The 20,660-nt window shown below is 43.1% G+C and overlaps 1 protein-coding gene across 1 annotated transcript in view; it reads right to left on the bottom strand.

Moving 5' to 3' along the window:
- Positions 1 to 20,660, bottom strand: part of NWD1 (NACHT and WD repeat domain containing 1) — a 71,457-nt gene that overhangs the window by 48,281 nt on the left and 2,516 nt on the right. Inside the window, exons 2-10 of the mRNA XM_086946330.1 lie at positions 15,011 to 15,365; positions 12,538 to 13,816; positions 12,102 to 12,305; positions 9,629 to 9,788; positions 8,856 to 8,973; positions 5,972 to 6,136; positions 5,046 to 5,243; positions 3,427 to 3,549; positions 764 to 963 (exon numbers count right to left, since the gene is read on the bottom strand). Of these exons, the coding sequence (XP_086802456.1) occupies positions 764 to 963; positions 3,427 to 3,549; positions 5,046 to 5,243; positions 5,972 to 6,136; positions 8,856 to 8,973; positions 9,629 to 9,788; positions 12,102 to 12,305; positions 12,538 to 13,816; positions 15,011 to 15,365 (2,802 nt within the window). The remainder of the gene's footprint in view (positions 1 to 763; positions 964 to 3,426; positions 3,550 to 5,045; positions 5,244 to 5,971; positions 6,137 to 8,855; positions 8,974 to 9,628; positions 9,789 to 12,101; positions 12,306 to 12,537; positions 13,817 to 15,010; positions 15,366 to 20,660) is intronic.

Here is a 20,660-nt window from a genome sequence, read left to right as displayed (position 1 = left end):
AAAAGTGCAATTTTCAGACTTGCAGTTTAAAATCCGACTTCCATAAGTTGTGATTTTAAATTCTACGTCCATAGACACCAAACTCCAAATCTCTGTCTTTTCCCAATGGGCAATTACACTTAAAATGTGTTTTAAGGCAATCCAGTGTTAAACGATGGATGAGATAGGCCTTGCAGTAGTGATTTTTTTTTTTACAGATTTTCACTACCAGGATATGTAAAACTCAAAAGTACTGTCCTACCTTCTAAATACACTGCACCCTGCCCACAGGGCTGCCTAGTGCCTACCTTAGGGGTGACGTATATGTAATAAGAGGGAAGGTTTGGGCCTGGCAAGTAGGTTAACTTGCCAGGTTGAAATAGCAGTTTAAACTGCCACAGGCCCGAGCCATGCTTAAAGAGCTACTGAAGTGGTTGCCACAATCAGTGCTGCAGGTCCACTAGTAGCATTTAATTTACAGGCCTTGGGCAAAAGTAGTGCACTTTACTAGGGATGTATAAGTAAATGAAATATGCCAATTGGGGAAAAGCCAATGTTACCATGTTTTGAGTACAGAGCATATGCACTTTAGCACTGGTTAACAGTGGTAAAGTGCCTATAATTCTAAAGTCAGCAAAAATGAAGTCAGCGAAACAGGAGGTCAGAAGGCGAAACGTCAAGGGAAACGACACCAAGGATGCCAGGTCTAACAGTTACCACTCATGTATCCTCTGCATGTAATAGGATGTACCTGGCCATAGCCAATTCTGTCACATTTTCCTACCTGTGACCTGGAAGCAGAAAAAATCACACTGCTCTTTTCATCCACGTGGAGCAGCCACGAGCTCTGGTCGCCACTGTGCTCCTCCTGGATGGATCGACACTCCTTCCCTGTAACCAGGTTCCAGAGACGTAAGGTGTTGTCCAAAGAGCTGGAGACAGCACGGGTGCCTCGGCCAAAGATTTGCACACTTCGCACCTCGGCTGCATGAAAACAAAACAGGGACATGGAGTCAGACTCATTACCACATGCCGTCACCATAGTAAGGGGATTCAGTTTTGTTGCATATGTCTTCTCTCCAACTAACACTGCTAACTTGGGTAGTTTCAGTGCTTCCAGGAAGCAAAATAAGGCAGCAGCCTTAGAGTGCTGCCATTGGGAGACATAAAATGACAACAAAATGTCAAGAACATATTTTTTATCAGTGTTTGGGGAGGGATCCAGAGGCAAATGGCAATCTTGACTGGATCACCACGAATCCTTACTGGTCTTTGAGGTTTCATAGTTGTGGTTAGAAAGGCTTGAACCAGGCTATCACCCTAGAGCTCCTAGCCAAAGTGGTAAGAGGGAAGGGGGGAGGATGTGGCCTAACTGCTAAGGCGGTCGACCTCAAAGCTCGGGAACGTGGTTCAAGTCTCGGCAGGGAGGCTCAACACCCTGTGGTTCTAGGCAAATCACTTAATCTCCCTGTGCCTAACAAAAAAATGAATGTGTCCGTCTGTAATGCAACTGGTGCTCATGTAAAGCGATCTGAAACCTTCGGGTCTAGTTGGCGCTATATAATACTCAAAACCAAAAGAGATAATGGACAGAGTGTTGAACATTGCAAGCACTCACCCCCAGTCAACTGATCTGGGTTGAATCCATCATCATTCTTTAGCCCACTCTGCCACCCCAGTTCAGACATGGTCATATGCAAATCAGTCTGACCCTGTGCCTCATGGGAACAGTCCAGCCGAACTGCCAAGCCATGTCTTCGCTGAACCGGAAACAAGCATCCTGGGACCGGTTTCTGGCTAATAAGCTGTCATCAGCCAGGCTAGCTTGAATCCAGTGGCAAAGTAGTTTAAAATCCTATGTTTGTCCAAATTGGTGGGTAGAAATTAAATCAAGGTTTGGTTAGATTACAAATACCATCTTTACTTTATTTCCGGTTGCCGTTGTCTCAATAAATGATCCCACTTTATCAATCTACTCTATGCCGCAGTGGCTCTTTCTTCTTTTCCCAAGAACTTGCTGCTTTTTCCCCTTCTTAATATTTTTTGATATCTCCTCTCTGGTTTATTATGCTTCTTTAATAGCCCCTTGTTTATATTCTAAGATCTTTTAGAATTGTATTGAATCTTTTATCTTAATTATAATGTTTCCTTTTACATCAGACATCATGTGAAAACTGCGGATCTCCTTTCCTACCTAGTTTCTTATTGATATAATAACAGAAAAGGCTATTTTAAAAAAATCAATACAGAAAACTCCTGATTATTAATGAAGGATAATTTAAATGGTTTGTTAACAAATGGAGGGATTGTCCATTCACTGTGAGAGCACAGAGCAGCCCTTCATGTTCGAAAGTTGGTGTGCATTTGTAATGAGCCATAATTGACAGAAGATGTAAAGTTTACTCAAGCAAAATGGGGCAGTTGGTGTAGGCCCCCTCAGTTGACACAGCGTGCAAATGAGAAAGATTCCACAAAGGAACAGTGGAAGGAGTTTCAGGGCTCTAGGAACAATGCAACCTTTTATCTGGGAATACACATATTAACAAGAATTGGAAAATAACAATATATTTGACTTGCATTTTGAATCCAGAATAAAACATTAAACAAGCTTGCTATGAGGTAAAGGATTTAACGTGTCATGACTCAACGTACTGTTGAGAGGTAAAATCACCCCTCATGCATTGCAATACCAGCACTCCATAGGTTGTGGAATGATAAACCTAGCATACAACCGAATGAGATAAGAAAGGAATACTCTTCTGGCCACAGTCAAAGTCCACTTAATGTATATTTCAAAGCCTAGGGTAGAATACCTCTTGCAGACCACTGCGCTGTCAAGCCACACCAAAAAAGGCTCCACGGTGTAGTGGCCTAATGCTTTATTTACAACTTATGGATCAGCAGCTAATGTACCATCCTCAAGATGTTTTGCTTAATGCCTGATTGAAAGTCAGAGCATTTGTAAGTGGATTTATGCCATCCCACCAACTACACACTTGAATAAAACAGACATGGAAGCAGCATGCCTGGTGCAGGTGTGGGATGAAGCTACTCATTTATGGTCAATTTTCCCAGGTGCTATCCATTGCGTGGTGATGCCTGAGCATGAGTGCTCCTCACACAGTGGTAAAGAATGATCTACCCTTCTTTACCACTTGAACTATGTCAGTGAATAGCAAGGAGGGAGAAAGATGGTGGCTGCCAAGCGTTAACGTCTAGCTATTGAAGTTGGGTAAGTAGTGGCAGGAATGAAAATGACTGGGTGTTTTTTGTGCTTTGCATTGTGGCCATTCAATGACCCGTAAACATTGGGTGGAAGTTCATCCTCAAATTCCACTCACATTTTTTATGCATTCCACATGGGAGCTTTAATGCTGTCTGTAATATGACATTTCCATTTGTCCAAACCAACCTTATTTTTTTCGCCACGAATCAGGAAGAGCTCACCTGAGTGCCCGCTCAGTGCGTGGATAATCTCGACATCCTTCACATTCCAGACAATAATCGACCCGTCCTGGGATCCAACCAATAGCAAGCGATGCTCTGCGCAGAGCTCCATCACTGTAATACCTGTGGCGAGAAGCACATGCCAAGGAGAGCGGTAAAGCGGTGGGGGCGGTGGGGGAAACTGCAGAAGCCCAGCTACAATCCATGCCAAAGCAGTCTTCAATATTCCTTACATGTGATTTAATGACTGATGTCCAGGAAGATCCAACAGAGTGAGTTGTAGGCCAAATGTTTAGGATATTCACAGAAGATACATTTATATATAATGAATGTGAATGAAACTCAGCTGCATGAACAGTAGTTATCCTGGAAATCCTGTATGGCCCTTATATACCTAATCTGCACAACTCCTAATTTAAAGTAACCAACTTTTTGTAGGTGATTGTATGACTGAACCCCGCATGCATTTACCCTGCATGCCTTTACAGAGGAGTCACTACGCTGCATTACTTTACCTCTCAAGTCATTACAGCAACTTGCCATAGTGGTGCCCTGGACTTTGGAATAGTATAAGGTACTATTCCAACTCCAGTCTACGCAACAGTAGGGAAGGTGTTGGACTTAAAATCCAGCACTAGCCCAACAATCTGCCTCCTAAAGCAACGGGCTAAAGGAATGTGTGGTAACATCGCAGTCGGGTAGTGACTGTGTTGTAAAGGCAGGTCGTTGTTCTGACTGCATGGTAAAGAATGTTTCCATTGTAGGCTGTCTGGTCAGTGCTGAGAATCCTAAACACTTATTAAACTTGTCTCAAAAGCGTATCTCACCAGGGGTGGCTCCTCCGTTGGAGCGAAGGAGCGTCGCCCCACTTAAACCCCTCCCCCCCAAAAAATGTGATTCATTACCATTTTATTTTTTATGCCCTGTCCCAAACAGGGCATCACGACGGGGGCGGGGCAACTGCTGAGTGTCAGCAGCAGGGAGTAGGGTGGGCTGCCTGTGCACTGTTTAAAGTGCGCATGTCTTTTTGGCCGGCCGTCTTGAGACAGCCAGCCACACATGCGCACTTTAAACATCTGTAACCCAGCTGTTTTAAGACAGCTGGGTTAGAGAAGCACAAGGCCTCCAGAGCTTTGTGGAGCACTGAGTGAGGCCACTCCCACCAATCCTGGCGCTGCTCTCATGCTGGTGAGAGCAGCGCCAGGATTGGCCCAGTGAGTTGCTGCATCCGGTTCCAGTGCCTTCCAAAGAAGAGGTCTGGACCGGAGGATGTCGTGTTCGTGTAAGGTACGTTTTTTTAAAACCAATGTAATATGCGCGCACGTCTTATTAAAATATTTATTATTTGTGTGCACGCGTGCACCCCCATAGATGCCAGCTGCCACTGATCTAACCTCTAGGGGGGGCCTCTGTTTGGGAAAATTGTGCCATATAATGGCCCTGCCCTATAATATTTTTCTGTCTCCCATCCCATGAAAATTTAATGATGCCCTGCTCCATAATGTATTCATATAATCCCCAAATTCCCTTTAAACTTTCTTTTGAAAGAGGCCATTCCTAGAGAGATCCCTTCCATACTGTACGAGAGGCTCAATTGTAACTCTTAGACTCAGCTGTACCTTTAGAAAATCCAGTTAACGTGGTCTGCAGGGGGCCACCCGGTGGCTGGAAGAATCCACACGTGGGTACAAACGTGGGGTGTGGGTACTGGTCGAACCAGGCGATGCACTGGCGGCACAGCTCACCAATAAAGGAAGGGTAGGACGTTGCAAAGAAGCGGAGTCTTGCTAGCACCTCGGTATAAATAATACTTGATTCTAAATAGGAAGAAAAACAATTTGAAATCATCAGATATGTTCTTTTCGGGGATTGTCTTACGTCTCAAAGCATAGCTAGCAATCTTTGATCTTAAGACCTTGAGATGTCTGACCTACGGAATTTTCTACTCAATGACATCAGAGGAAGTGACATCACAGAGTCTTTCATCCCAATAATTTCCAGGAAGTAGCATTCTATAACATTCAAGACTAAGCTATCGCAGCAAGGTACATCAATACCTTTTGACCCCAGTGATATTTAGGAATTACAATCTGCATAAACTTCAATACTGAGCAATCATAGGAAGTGACATCACACTTCCTTTGACTCTGATGACATTCAGGTAGTTACATTTGCATGACCTTCACAGGAAGTAGCATCATACATCGTGTGGCCCAAATGGAAGGAGGAAGTAACATTTTCACAATGGTAGGACTTCTCAGGAAGTGACATCTTTCAATGGTCTTATAAAAGTCAGAGGCATCCTCAGAATTGACATTGCACGAAATAAATTGCAGGAAGTAGTTATGAACATTACTACAATAACTGTCAAAATATTAAAGTCAACAAAAAACAACAAATAACTAGGGTTTTTGTTATCCATCCCCTAAGGCGTGCCTTCAGTTCTAAAAAAGCTAAAAATTCAGCCGCTCTCCTGGCCAGTAGGTCTATAGAGCAGATTTCTAGACCATACCCGGAGAGACTCATGTCAACAGTTCACCCTTACCCACTCGGCCTTCCACGAAGTCCATGGTGGGCTTGAAGAGGAGCAGCGTGTCCCTTACAAGGCGCACCTCCGCACAGTCAACGCGGTCAGTGCACATGACAAAATCTTCGATGACACTCTTTATCCCGCAAGAGAGAATCTTGCAGTTGATCCAGTCCATGTTCCCTAATGAGAAAGAGGAAATACATATTAGGAAAATCAGAAGAGGCGGTAAAGTCTCTACTTTTTTTGTGCTAGGTGTGGTTCCCTCTATCGTCTTGCACACCTTCTTAAATGACTATTTCTTAATGTTTTCACTGGAAGTGACTTATAAGGCAGTTCACATAAAAAGTCAAGCTGTGTTGTTGAGGATATACCTTAAGAAAGGCTGTACTACTGAATATCGAACACCAGATCCTCGGCCTACAGGAATATCGATGGACAATATATCAAAAGGTAAGTTATGTTATGTTAGCGAACATTTGTAGCGTGCACAGATACCCGGAAGTGTCCCGGCGCGATAGGCCTATGCGGGGGTAAGCAGAAGTGAAAATTGCAGCTAAATGACTTAATCAAAAAGGAAGGTTTTTAATTGTTTCTTAAACGTCCTCAGATCGTGGTTGTTCCTGAGGTCAAAGGGCAGGCTATTCCAGGCCCTGTCCGCCCTTATGGAAAGGGAGCTCCCTCCCGTTCTGGCGAGGGGGTAACGTGGGATGGCAACAAGGCCTTGACCCGTTGAGCGGAGATGCCTAGATGGCGTATAGAAATTGAAACGCCTCCTAAGGTAAAAGGGTCCAGAGTTGTAAAGGGCACGTGGCAATGGTTAGTGCCTTAAACAAGATGCGCTGGTCAACAGGTAGCCAGTGCAAGTCGCGAAGAAACTGCTTGATTCCGAATTTCGCTCAATGCCTAATAGCATTTCGGGCGGCTGCGTTTTGAATAGTCTGCAGCTTTTTTATCTGGTAGCAAGGGAGGCCGATGTAAAGCGAATTAGCATAATCAAGCCGCAACAGGATGAGAGCGCGTTTCACCATTTCTTGGGATGCTTTTAGCAGGAGCGGCAGAAACTTCTTGAGAAGTTTCAATGTACCAAAGCACACTCCTGCCAACTTATTAATACCATACCGCCAGATTTTTTGCTGGACTACCCTGGGTTTTTGTCTTGGGGAAGCCCACGAGCCACAGGTCATCCCGAAAATTCGGTGGAAAGGTCCTATAGAGGAGGACCTCCGACTTTTCATTTTTACATTTAATTTGGGCCCGCACCAACCAATTAAAAACTTCCGTCAGGCAGTTTCTAGCTGATTCCACGGAAGCCTCATCTTTTTTCCATTTGAAAAGCAGCTGGGTGTCATCAGCTTAAGCTATAATTTAGGCAGCCAATCCTTTCGCCAGATATATCAGTGGAGTCAGATACACATTGAAAAGTAGGGGGCTCAGCGTTGAACCCTGAGGGATGCCTGTAGTAATGCTTCTTGGTGTGGACAAAAAAGGCGGTACCCACACTTGTTGAGATCTGTTGGCCAAAAAGGATTCGATCCAGTCCCACACCTGGCTTGATATTCCAATATTAAAGAGGGGAGCTAAGAGCTGACGGTGTGGAACCGTATCAAATGCGGCAGAGAGGTCCAATAATACCAGGGCCGCTCTGCCACCAGAATCACAGCGATCCCTAATAGCCTCTGTTATCTCGACCAAAGCAGTCTCTGTCTGTATGAGGCTCTAAAACCGGACTGGGCTGGGTGAAGATCACCAGACGTTTCAATAAACGCAGACATTTGTTTAAAGACTGCCTTATCACATACCTTCGCCACAGCTGGTAGGAGTGAGATTGGTCGATAGCTAGTCAGAATGTCTGGGTTCGATGAGGGTTTTTTTACAGGGGTAGTAGCTTAGCCTGTTTCCATTCCTCAGGCACCGTGGTGAACTGCAGAGACAGGTTAATGATGTTATTAACTTCGGGATTAACTGCTGTAGCCACTGTTGCCAGCTGCCTGGCAAGACGAGGGTCAGCAGGGGATCCTGATTTAAGTGCTTTAAGAATAGCCAAGGTATCGGCCAACAGAATGGGCGTAAATACTGTCAAAGTCGTGTGAGTGCGATCAGGCTCACAGACAGCCTGGGATGAATATTCTGCCAGGCCCAAGCCAGCTGGCCCCAAGCTATCCTGAATTGCTTGTATTTTATTGATACAAAAATCAGAGAGTTGCTCGCACCAGGAATTGGAGGCGGGGGCAACCTTACGTTCTGCAGCCGGCTTCAAAAAGCTCTGGACAATCAAAAAGATTTCCTTTGAATTATTTCTGGATTGAGCAATACGCTCCGCGTAAAACTGACCTTTGGCGCTCTTTACTGCATCATAATAGCAATTCTGGCATTTTCTAAGTGCTAATTTGGGCAGCAGGCAATAGGCTTGTCGCCAGCTGCGTTCTAATTTTTTACACATTTTTTTCTGTTCTTTAAGTTCCTTGGAGAACCAGGGTTTGGACTGGGTCATTTTTACTCTCTTGTGGTCCTGAGGTGTAGACAGTTGATCCAAGTACATATAGGGAAGTATTGATTTACTATTCCTAACTCCACATTTACATACCTAAAAGATATATATACATATCGCCAAGATACACATATGTGGAGTTAGGTATAGAAAAATCTATATTTATGTACCTGTTAATATTTCAGTTTCGATATTTTGTCTTCGATAATCTGTGCCATTTTACTGCTTCTCATTTCTGCTTTCGATATTCAGAGTGCATACCCTTAGAAATAAGATTTTTTTGAGTCAGTCGAAAGAAACAGGATTTTTTTGAACAGTGCAGTTTTCTGTAACATTTGTAATTGAGTGGCCACTTGTTTGAATCAGAAGCAAATTTATAACAACTTTATCTTGAAAGAAGGGAGGATCCACCTAAGACTTCGTGCTTCAGCTCCTCCACGCGTCCGGCGTTGAGTAAATGATACGGCATTTCATTTAGCTTCCTCAGGTTTGGCACCTCGTCCGAAAACCACAGCGGCTGGGGGGGCACCTATGCGGGCGAGAGGTGTATTAGAATTTGAGACAAATGATTAGCACTCATAGGCAGCCACTTGGCCATCACAAGGTCTTTCCACACTTTACCTTTGCTCTTATACAAAATATAGGACAGCGAACACCACATCAACTTCTTGGGACAATAACAGATTCCCCTTTAGGCCAATACCGTTTCTGGGTGGACAGATGAGGCGAAGCCCCCTTATGGCTTGGCCAGGGCTGCCTGCTATATGGCTGGTTCTGAGGAGGAAGCATCTCTCATATCCAGCTTCAACTGGACCACTTAAGGAAGGGCTGTCTGTCTTGTAGGCAGACATTTATTCACCCAGAATGGCTTGTTCCTACATGGTAGCATCAACTTCCTGTAGTCACTCTATCTTATGCCTGAATGTATTCCTCCCAAGAAGGGGGCAGTGGTGCATCAGTTGCATTTTAGGTACAATTGAATGGTTCTTACGGTGGACCTACACAACACAAAGCCTTGGTGGTCTGGCCAAAGTTTGCCTCCAGCGGGACCAACGGAGGACCTACAGTTCCTCCACCTCTCGTTGAAGCAGGAGAACCCCCCCTTCAGCTGAACTCTAAACGGTCCTCTAAGTGTCTTACTTGACGGTAGTAAAGCCTAGACACATCAAAGTGTAAGCACTTACCTTTCTATCTGCGTTTAGGGTCATCTTCAGAAAAGGAAGCGTGATAGGCTTCTTGACAGCATGGCTCCAGTTCCCTTTGAAGAAATCCGCCAGGGTGGCATGGCGCACACTTTTCTGCCCCGCGCCCAGGTAGCTTTCCTGCACCACCTCGATGAACTGCCTGGAGAAGACAGAAGTGAAGTCAGGGCTGAACTCTAAGCTTCTTACGCTATCATAAACACCGGTGTTTAGGGATCCTCTCTCAGGAGACGGATATCCCAAGTTAATGACAGTTGGATAATAACAATAATGAGGCAATGAAGCATGGCGGGCTGCCTCAGGTGTGCACCGCATCTACAAGCTTGAAGGCCTAGTAAGCGCAGGCGTGGCCAACCGAGTGCAATGATTACACTAACCTGGAGTATCAGGAGTGTTGTGAAGCAGACTGCTTTGGTTTATTTATTGTAATGACTATTAATATAACATAATATAATGATATAATAACAATACTTTTACATGTTGTTATTGATATTGTAAATTTTGTATAAAGTGCCCCGATACCAACAGGCTTCATGGTACCGTATGTCACTATAAAATCACATTGTTTGCTTAGAACACTATATTGCCAACATTCGTCTGATCCTTCAATCCTGTTATCTATCCTCCAGTTTTTCAGCTCATATTTTTTTATATATTATTATTGTACTTTGTACTTTTCTTTATTACCATATATTATAACATTGGAGATAGGAAACAAAATAGGAATGGATTAAATATTTTTTGCAATCTTGGGGTTAGACCAGATAACTAAAAATGGAAAATTGATGTTGGGCAAAAATAGACTTGTGAGTCAGTATATTTTACAAGAAATTTGGAGAAATGTGGTATATTTCGGAATCTGGTGGCATTGCTCAGATAAAAGCGAGGAACCACAAGGAGAGATTATTTAAATATCTTTCGTTTCAGTCTTCTTGATATCTTAAGTCGAATTTAAATGTATCTCCAACATAATAATTTTGACCGCTTATGTAGCATCACCAATGAGTAGAGTTGACACTTAAACCATTAACCAACTTAAAAGTAATATTTTAATTGACTGTGGAAAAATAAACGGCTGTCTCAGTCCACCAGGATTCAAATCTGAGACCTACAAATCACAAACAGTTCTCCAAAACTGGAGTAGAACCAACTGAGCTTCTTTATGAAGCAAAGGCTTTAGTTTCATTTATAGTGTTTGTTTCAGACTTTTTACATCACTGTCCACATCAGAGGGAGTTCTCACATAAAAACTTAGAGAAGCATTCGATGCCGGAGGTGACAACTGGGCCATGGAGTGAACATGCATGTCCAATCTGTCTATTACATTCTGTGGTAGTGTAAGTGGTTTTATATAGTCCTTACTAGCCCTGATGGCCTTTTTGCTAGTCCGGAACCCAAGGTTGTGGTTAATCCAGTGGTTATTGGTTGTTGGAATTAATCTTGTGCGATCAGGGAAACCATTGCGTACATTTACTCCATTGACTGCAGACAACATGCAGTAAAATCAGCAGAAATCACTAAAATGCGCATTCTATAGTTTTCACAGAAGTTGGCTCACCTTCACCTTTAGTAAAAGTTATTTATTGTATTTGGTAAAACATCTCTGCCTGCTGGGCATTTGTATCAGTAGTTGGTGTAGCAAAGGGCTCCCTCCCCCTGGCATACATCATGATGAAGCACATATGCTAACTGCTGTTGAGGGCTATTAAAATATACCCTAGGACAGGCTAAGCACAGAGAACTATTGACAGTAAATTAATGCTTTCACTGTTTTAAAAAGTGGAATACCTGCATTGATGTGCTGCAGCACATGAAGTAAAGTTCTTTAAATCAATAGGCAGGGCGCCCTCTCACTTACATGATTTCTGCTCTACTTTTCCAGACATTATTTGCCAACATTTCAGATTAATTTATCATTAATAAGCAACACCCTGGATCAAGATTTTTCAAACATAAGTTGACCTAAAGTCAGGGACCATAATTCCTAAGTTTGATTCCCTGATATTGCTAGCCAGAGCAAAGAAAATAGCGCAGGACATAAAAACAAGATGGCCGCCACATTTACAGAGCAACGCGCTCTTCCTGCTCTCGGCTCACTGACAAAGGGGTCAGCTGGTCACTAGTTGTTTCTACCAGCTCTAACAGCGCATCCCGTTCTGGACAAGATTCTTAATGCTGTTTCTAGACACTCAATGTGTAGATCATTAGGTTACTTTCAAAATAAAGCTGCCCACTATCCCAAAAGTATTGCAGATGCATAGGTGTCCAGATGTCCTCGCTTTAAACTAACAGCACTTTTAATTCTTGGATTTATAGGACCATACTCAAAATGTGGAAAACAAGCCACCAATCCAGAAAGTAGTGTGGTATCAGCTAACATGGCAGGATTGTCCGAACGCGTTGCAAGTGGCATAGAGCCTCCCTGGAGCCTTGCAGAGGCTGACTTGTTCTTTACCTGTGATAGAGGCCCATAACCGTATAGCCGTCCGCCTGCCTTTCCACAACGTACTCCCCGAGGTCAAAGCGTAGCCTGGTCCACAGCAGAGGCGGCAGACGGATGACATCATTGCTGGGAGGGCCCCAATACTGGTAAATATCAGAGGTGACTTCATCATCAAGGGACAGGACATCCTTCAGCTCAGTCTCAGAGAGTCCATTCCTGAAGGGGGAAAACAATTCCATGTCAGTGCATTGCAAATCATACATGGACTATGCTACGGTCTCCACCCATGTCCAGAGAAGACGGGCAACTATATAACACCAATTAAAAATGTCCAAATTGCCTATTTGTAGCTGAACTTCCAGACTTCTCTACATGCATTTAATTCTAATTTACTGTTGTGACTTGACATACTTGGAATGGTGGGAATGAATAACACAGATATATTTACCGGGATGAGACAATGTAGCCCAGGGCATGGGACACCAGCAGCTTGCCGTGTAGCTTCTCTAGACGTCCGTACAGTTTCCGCACAGCTGCGCGGGTGCTGGAGGCGATGTCATCCTCAGATGGCACGGTGTACGATGCCCACCGCTTGGCTTCTTCGAAAGCCAGCTTCAGCAGCAGTGGCTCCCCACAATCTTGGAAACCGCGCAGAAGAAGTGTATGCTGAGCTTCGGTCAACCTCCGATGGGCTGCTGCCAACAGCATCTCCATCATCTCTCCGCCCTGCTCGGGGGAGAGTGGTTCCACCTGGATGTATGACTCAGGGTTGGATATGGCCTCTCTTAGGGTCTGCAGGATATCTGACTCTTGTGGCAGAGTGGAAACTATAATGTGCACTCTTGGGGGGCACTCTTTGGGGAGCCAGTGTAGTCTGTGTGCCCCATCAGATGGTGAAAGCTGGTCCAGAGAGTCAAAGATAATAACCAGCGACTCTTTGTCCCTACGGGCGACGTCCATAAGCAGGCGGTGGAAGAAGCGGACTGTGTCATTGTAGCTGTTGGTGACTTGGGTGGATGGTGGTGGTAGCTCAACAGCTAAGCATACCTGGAAACAGATGTTAACCAGCACGCTGTGGATCTGGGAGCTCAACGGGGAGGTACCAAGCAACCTCAGGACTACCACTGCCTGGTCACCCAGGGCATCCCTCGCGCACTCTGACACCTTGCACATCAGCGCTGTCTTCCCGGTCCCTGATGGCCCGTGGATGACAAGTGGGACATGGGTGCACCTATCTTGCTCCTGGATGGCCTGGGAGATGCGTAGCAGTAGCTCCTGTCTGCCGCAGAACACCTGCAACTTTTTCTGGGACAGGGCAGTGTGGTGGATGACCTCCTGCAGAAGCCAGGCATACGTATCGCCTGCATCCTTCTGCCGTGCCAAGCTCTGGAGGATCTGATGGTTTAGCACCCCCAAGAACTGATCACACAGCTCTTTCAGGTACTGTCTCTGCGACTTGTGCTTAGCATCTGCAATGTCTTTGCGCCAGTCCAGCCTGTGGATCTTGACATGGTCTGAGTAGTCTTTTGCAATCCTTGCCTTAAGGCCACAAAGAAGATTCTGTGCATCGTCATCTAAGCTGCCATCTTCCTTCAGGTCCAGAAACATGGAGCTCCCCTCTTCAGCCAGGTGTTGGTTGATGTCCTGAAGATCACGCAGGAAGATGGCGCCAAAGGGCTCGCTGGTGCCTGATGTCAGCAGTCCATATTCAATTTCCCATTCTGTCACTGAGAAGAAGATGCAAGAGGTTGTGAGGAGCTATATGGTAACCATACAAGAGACAAAGTAACACCAATAAGACTACTTTTGGAAAATGTGAATTGTGAGAGGTGGGGAGTTTTTGTTTGGAAACAACAGAACAGGGCTTGGAATGGGGGTTTAACAGACTATTGTGACTCCTTACCCAAGCCGAAGGGGACCTGCTGAGAAGATCTAGCACTTGAATCTACCCTTAAGCCAAGGGCCAATCCATTTTTCAAGCTCTCTCAAACTTTGCATGCTAGCTTGGGTGTGCTGTAAATAGTTGGGCTACTGTCTAAGAACTTGGGTTCTGGAAAGAAGTTATGAAATAGACATCATCACTTTGGTTGCTTTTCGAGACACGAATCATCTCAACTGCGAACACTGTTGCGGACTACATACAGAAAAAGCGGTTGAACTAATATCCAGTAGGAGGCGGCTTTCTAATGACGCCATCCAAGGGAATGAGACTGGTGGAAGGTGGAAAGCCAAACTCTATTTGAGCAAACTGCTGCTTAGGGTAAGTGAAGCCTTTATTTTAGGAGCTTGAAACAGGAGCCAGCTGTTCTTTGTGACATAGCCCTCCAATTGGAGAGTGGCATCCGCATAGAAAGATTAAGACAGAGAGCTTCCGCCACGCTCACCCTCCAATCAGAGTAGCACGGTGAGAGGCTCCTGCCCGTCTCTTCTCAGTCCTCCTATCATGAAGCAGCACCAACTGAGGAAGGAGACCGCCCCTATTATTTTTGCTCGTCTAAATGTCACCCCTCCCATCAGATATTACCATTTAGTGAGTCAGGTAGGTTCTCATTTGTCTATCCCTGAAAACCAAAAGGCAAGCATCAAATCGGGATGTCGTGGCCACATCATTCTTTCAGAAATAAATAGATATCTGCTATTTCTTAAAAAATTTATTATTTTAGAACTGATCAATGATTTGGCCAGGATCATACTATTAGGTCAAGTGAGGAAGGTGTAATTATATCTCAGGTCTCCTTTTTCTTGGCAAACAACTTTGTGATAGACCAACATTAAAACAAAGCTATAATTTGTCTGCGTTAATCAAGGGGAAAGAACTTTAGTGTGTTCTCCTTTCCATTTAGGAAGCAGTCCCTGCTGAATAAGGGGATTACTAGGATTTTTTGGTACTTTTCTGCCTGTACTCTGGTCAGGCTCCTCACCTGATTTGTAATATTTGTGCTTCTGAGTCTTGCTTAACATCCCTTCTTGTTCCGCCAGCTGGGCCGCGTGGCGCAAGATGGCCGCCAGCTGCATCTCTGTTTTCCTCCAAGACTTCACCGCGCACTGCTGTTGCTCGCGGTGGGCAGGGTCCTTGTCATCATAGTCCGTGAGGTGAGTGGTGATTGGTTGTAGGAGATAAACTGGAGGGACAGCATTTTCATCCTTCCAGAACCAACGATCTAGGAGCTCTATGGCGCTGTTGTCACTCAGTACTCTTGCGCGCAGAACGTTGTACTCCTTCTCCTCGATAACACGAGGAACTGGCCGGTAGCCATAACGGTTCCCAATCAGGGCCTGATGAAAATGGAAAAGATGTAAGTTGCAAGCCCTTTACATTGAGGGTTAGCCTATTTGTAAGTGCTTCCAATTTAGAATTTTTTTACCTGCACTGGGAAAAATCCATTTGCCTAGGTTTACCTTATTTGGTCACATGTTGAAGCCGGGATTAGGATTTTGGTATTTTGCTTCCACAGCCAGCCATTTACCTACAGAATAAATTGCCCTCTCTACAGAGTTAACAGAAACTCACCACATAAATAAGGGTATATGTGAAAATAAGTTCACTAATGAAAAAGTCTCCCTTTTCTCTGCACACATTCCCTGATGTATCTCTTCCATTCAAAATGACTACTAAATGCCTTCTGATCAAAAGAAAAGTATTTGGGCCATATGTATGAAACGTAGGTTTCGCGATTCTCAAATAGCGATTTTTAGAGAATCACTATTTGAGAATCTCAAAATGCTATGTATGAAGCATTTGCAAATAATTTTGCGAATCCTACATATTCCTTAATTGTGAATCACAAATTGCAATTCGCGATTAGGGAATACCTCCCCATTCATTCCTATCGGCCCAGAGTCCCATAGGGATGAATAGGAAGACATTCTCAATTTGAGATTCTCAATTAGAGAATCGCAAATTGAGAATGCAATTTCAAGGGTGCCAGGGTGTCAAAATGACACCCTGTTGCACCCCTGAAATGTGCATGTGTGCACATGTGGCACACGTGCATGCCCTAAGGGCATGTATGAGTGCCACATGGCACTTTGAGAAATGCAAAAAAGTGCCTTTTTCAAAGAAATCGCAAATAACCACCAACTTGAAGTTGGTGGTAATTTGCGATTCCTTAAGACCAAATTGCACTTTTTCTGTGCTTCTTACATTGCATTTAAGGAATAGCAATTTGCGATTCCTTAAATGCAATTGCAAAATAAGGAATCACAAATTTTGTGATTCCTTATTTTGCAAGGCAGTTTTGCTTTCATACATACCATTTAACCTAATTGCGATCACAAATGCCGAAATTCTGCTAATTTCGGCGTTTGCGATCGCAATTTGGAATGATACATATGGCCCTTTATCAACATATATAGATACATTTCTTTTATTAAGAACCTGGATTCAATTTGATATTGTTTATTTGAATGTTTTTTTGATAATTTTCTTTTACTAAGAATATGGATAAAATGTGATGTTGTATATTTGAGTCTTTTTATTATGGATTTTAAAAGTAATGATGTATTTTAATATTGTGTAACTAAATAATGAGATAAAAGTGATTTGAACTGAAAACCGGCGCTTACACTTGTTAGGAAAAACATATACTTTAGAGGATTAGACTTACGCAGTTTTCCATTTCCACTTCTAATTTACCACAATAGTGAAGAGTAAATATTGTATCACTATTTTATAATGGAAAATAATGTGTAATATATCTGATTTCTTTTTACATAAATACAGGTATCAGTGTTTAGTGGTTATCTATCTATGTTTATAAAGACTTTTCTTTTGATCAGAAGCCATATAGTAGTCGTTGTGAATGGAAGAGCTAAGTCAGTGAATGTGTGCAGAGATGTAAATGTATTTGAGCTTATATAGCGCACAGCTACCCGCAGTGGGTTTCCCGGCGCTTGCTTAGGGAACCCGTCCTGGTATTCCCCAGTGAGATAACCCCAGCAGGGTATCCACAAGGTGAAAGCCAGGCCTCCCGCCGCGAGGGGCCATTGTGGAGATTAAGCAAGCTATAACTTTTCAATCAGTAACTGAGTACCTTCTTGGCTTTCCACCTTGTGGCTCCATAGCGCCGGGAAACCCTTATCGGGTAGCTGTCGTGCTTTATAAACTCAATAAATAAATAAATAAATATTAGTACAAAAGTCGGTTCACAAAAACTATTCTATTTGCAAAAGGTTGCTGCAGAATTTGCGACCACTTTATGCGAATGAAATAATAGTACATGACACCCTAAATGTCTTCTTCCTAGGCCTGTCCTTACCCTCTCTCATGACGCTCCCATCTGTGAGGCAAACCTCAGCACTATTTGGAAAGTCATTTTTAGACACCTGAATGCACTGGGGTGCAGTGTTAGATTGTGTGCTATACAAATGCTAATAACAGTCAGACATGATGCGTGCTGGTTATATTACAAACAAAGCCTCTGTCCTTTGGGACAGAAGCGATTACTGCACTATTGGGAGCAGGGGATCTCACTACCACACTTCCAAGCACAACAAAGTCACGAGGATATAAACACAACAGCATGGTAAGAACAGCAAGCAGGTAAATATCAGGATTTGAATGTGCAGCTAATCCCTAAACAAGAGACATTTACAAGGCACCAAAACAAGCTGAGCAACACAGGGCTAAAAATGTACCAGGGCCTGGTTCACCAACCTATGGGTATACTTAGGGAGGCTAATAGCAGTATTCACAGCTGACAATTCTACTCCTTATTTACTAAATATGAGTGTGTACCCCCATGAAATAATTCCAGAAGTATATAGTAATAGTAGGATTCACAATATTAGAGAATTGATGTTTTCACATTTCCATTTGTATTTATCCATATTTATTTTGTGCTCGTTTTGTCTCTATTTATAGTTATGTTTTGCTCTGTATGTATGCATAGTCTTTGCTCGTTTATCTGTATTTAACCATATTTATTTTTGCTCTTTTTATCTGTATTTATACATGTTTATTTTTTGGTCATTTTATCTCTATTCATATTTATTTTGTGCTCATTTTATTTGTTTTGATTTATATCTATTTTTTGCTCATTTTATCTCTATTCATACTTATTTTTCTTGCTCATTTTATCTGTATTTGGCCATATTTATTTGGTGTTTAGTGTAAAAATGAAGCTGCAATGGGTAGACTTCCACATTTGTTTAACCAATAAATGCATGCTCCCGTTTGAAGATCCAACAGGTTTTAGTAATTTACAGTACAATATGGTTATCTGAGAACATTTGCAGTATACACAGCTTAAACAGTTGTATACCTGCAGTCATTTAAGCTTCATTAGAGCATCTTTTTTTCTTTTTATTGACTTCTCTACATGTCAATCATCACAGCTACTGACATGACACTCATGATTCTCAGCACTGAGAATTATTCAAATAGGACCTATTGTCCATATTTTTCTATATTTCAGAATGAATATTGACGAGAAGAAATGTTTTTCCGTCTGTATTTGTCTGTAAATTTCAGTAAAAATGTAAACTGTGAGCATTATATATATGGTGTAAGCAAATCTCCTCTGGGGCGGGTTGCTAGCTTTGCAGAAAGAAAACCTACAGAGGTTTGCACACACCTACAAACTTATAAACCTGTGTATTCACAAAACTTTGCATGTACATTCCTGGTTTGGACAAGGTTAGAGTCTGCCCCCTCTTAAAGCCAGGATATAATCTGTCCAAGGTAGGACCGGCTTTAGGGTGGTGCGACTGGTGCGGCCGCACTGGGTGCTGAACTGGAGGGGGCACTGACCTCAGGGGGTGGGCGATGTGTTTATCAATAACTTACAATTTAAAAGCACCTACTGCAGAGTTCCTTGCGCGTCCAGCTATCAGGCAGCAATAAAAATATCAAAATTGCTCTTGTGATTAATATTCCAGCTAGAGAGAGATCAGAGCTTTATCTAGTGGCAGTTTTGACTTGCCATAAGGTAACACAGAGGGTTACTATGCCTGCTGCAAATACAGATCTGTATTTTATGTGAATAGTTGAGTGGAATAGTAAAGCCAGCTTTTACCAGTGCTTTAAAAAGAATGAAATGTATGTTAGAGAGGAGCTATGGCGCGATGAGGGGCACTTTTGCCGGGAGGTAGTCGCGGAATACCAGGAGGAGATAGTAGCGAGGGGGATACCAAAAAAGAGTGTTACCCCAGGTGCCACCAGTGCTAAAGCTGGCCCTGGTCCAGAAAGGCGAGTGAGTAGCTACAAATTTTGTTGATGATTTAGAAGAAGGAGCTTGTCCGACAGAGAAAATGGTTTGCCCTTCGGACATAAAAAAGTTATCAAGCACAACATATATTTGGGAATCCAGCGGTGTATGTAGTACTGGTTTGATATTTGGTACTATAACAAACCAAGGAGGCATTATCCAAGTTTTTAAGTGTTTTAAGGCCACACCCAAAGCTCAGGATCTTTACGAATGTGACAGCATTGGAGTCATTTGCAAGATAGGGTCTGCTTTCAGAGCAGGACTGTCATTTGAGAAACATCCTGGGTCTGAATATGAAGCTGACTGCAGAGCTTAATTTGTAAAAGAATAGGTGCCAGGGCTCTCGTCAGGAGGCCACTGCAGCCTACACCACTCATTGCCCCTGCCAAAGACAGTACAAACACATGTACTATCACACTTCTTGGCGCTATCCGACTACTTCAAGAAATATAATCACAAGTGAACAGAACTGTCGCTAGTCTCATCGGTTTCTGGCTCAAACATGAGATCTCATATCAAGCTTCACCCAGTATATCCTTAACGAGCAAAATTCAAAATACAGCCTCTATAGCAGTTCTCAATCTCAACAAATCAGACAAGATTTAAAACAACATATCTGGGACCTTCGCCGGCCCCCGCTGCAGCAATGCCCGAGGTCCAGAGTCCTCTCTATCGTCCACTGCACTGGTAATGAGAGTGTTGCTCCTATTATTAAAGGAAAACATTATACCTTTCTCACTAACACGATTGTATCATTAGTATTTATTAGTATTGATATATGTTCACTGCTGTTCGCTAAACTTTGACAAACGTTTTCTTTATCAAAAACAAACCCCCAAAGTCAGAGTCTGTTATTGAAAGACAAAAAACGAATGACCCCCACACCCAGGGAGTTGTATCCCTGGGTGTGGGGGTCATTATTTGTTTTTTTCTGTCCCTTGACCAACAGAAAAAGAAGGATATCAGAGTGCCCACTTTGGATAGTGTGGGGGTGTAACGCCGTTGGTTAGGTAGACATTTGTGATAGAGGACCCTTTCTGCCAAACTCCAAAGGGCACCCTTAATTCTGTGTCAAGCATAAATTCCTCTGTCTAAGAAAATCAGCCCCAAATGGAGCAGTATCACCAGTGTTCCTACCACATTAATGAGTTTTTAATATTGTCCTCCAAATGATCAGTTCCAGAGTATTGACTATCACTATTTTGTCGAAGTATATAAATAGATACGTACAGATTTATTTTCTTAACTCAACATTTATCTACCTTTACTATCTATATATCTGTCTATCTATCTATATTAAGAACATTGGAATGTTGGGAGCGCCATTGAAAACAATGAAGTGCTCCGGGCTTTTAATGGCCGA

The sequence above is a fragment of the Lissotriton vulgaris genome, chromosome 12, assembly GCF_964263255.1.
Source record: "Lissotriton vulgaris chromosome 12, aLisVul1.2, whole genome shotgun sequence".
Lineage (NCBI taxonomy): Eukaryota > Metazoa > Chordata > Amphibia > Caudata > Salamandridae > Lissotriton > Lissotriton vulgaris.
The sequence above is the reverse complement of the archived record's forward strand: the minus strand, read 5'-3'. Positions and strand labels throughout refer to the sequence as shown.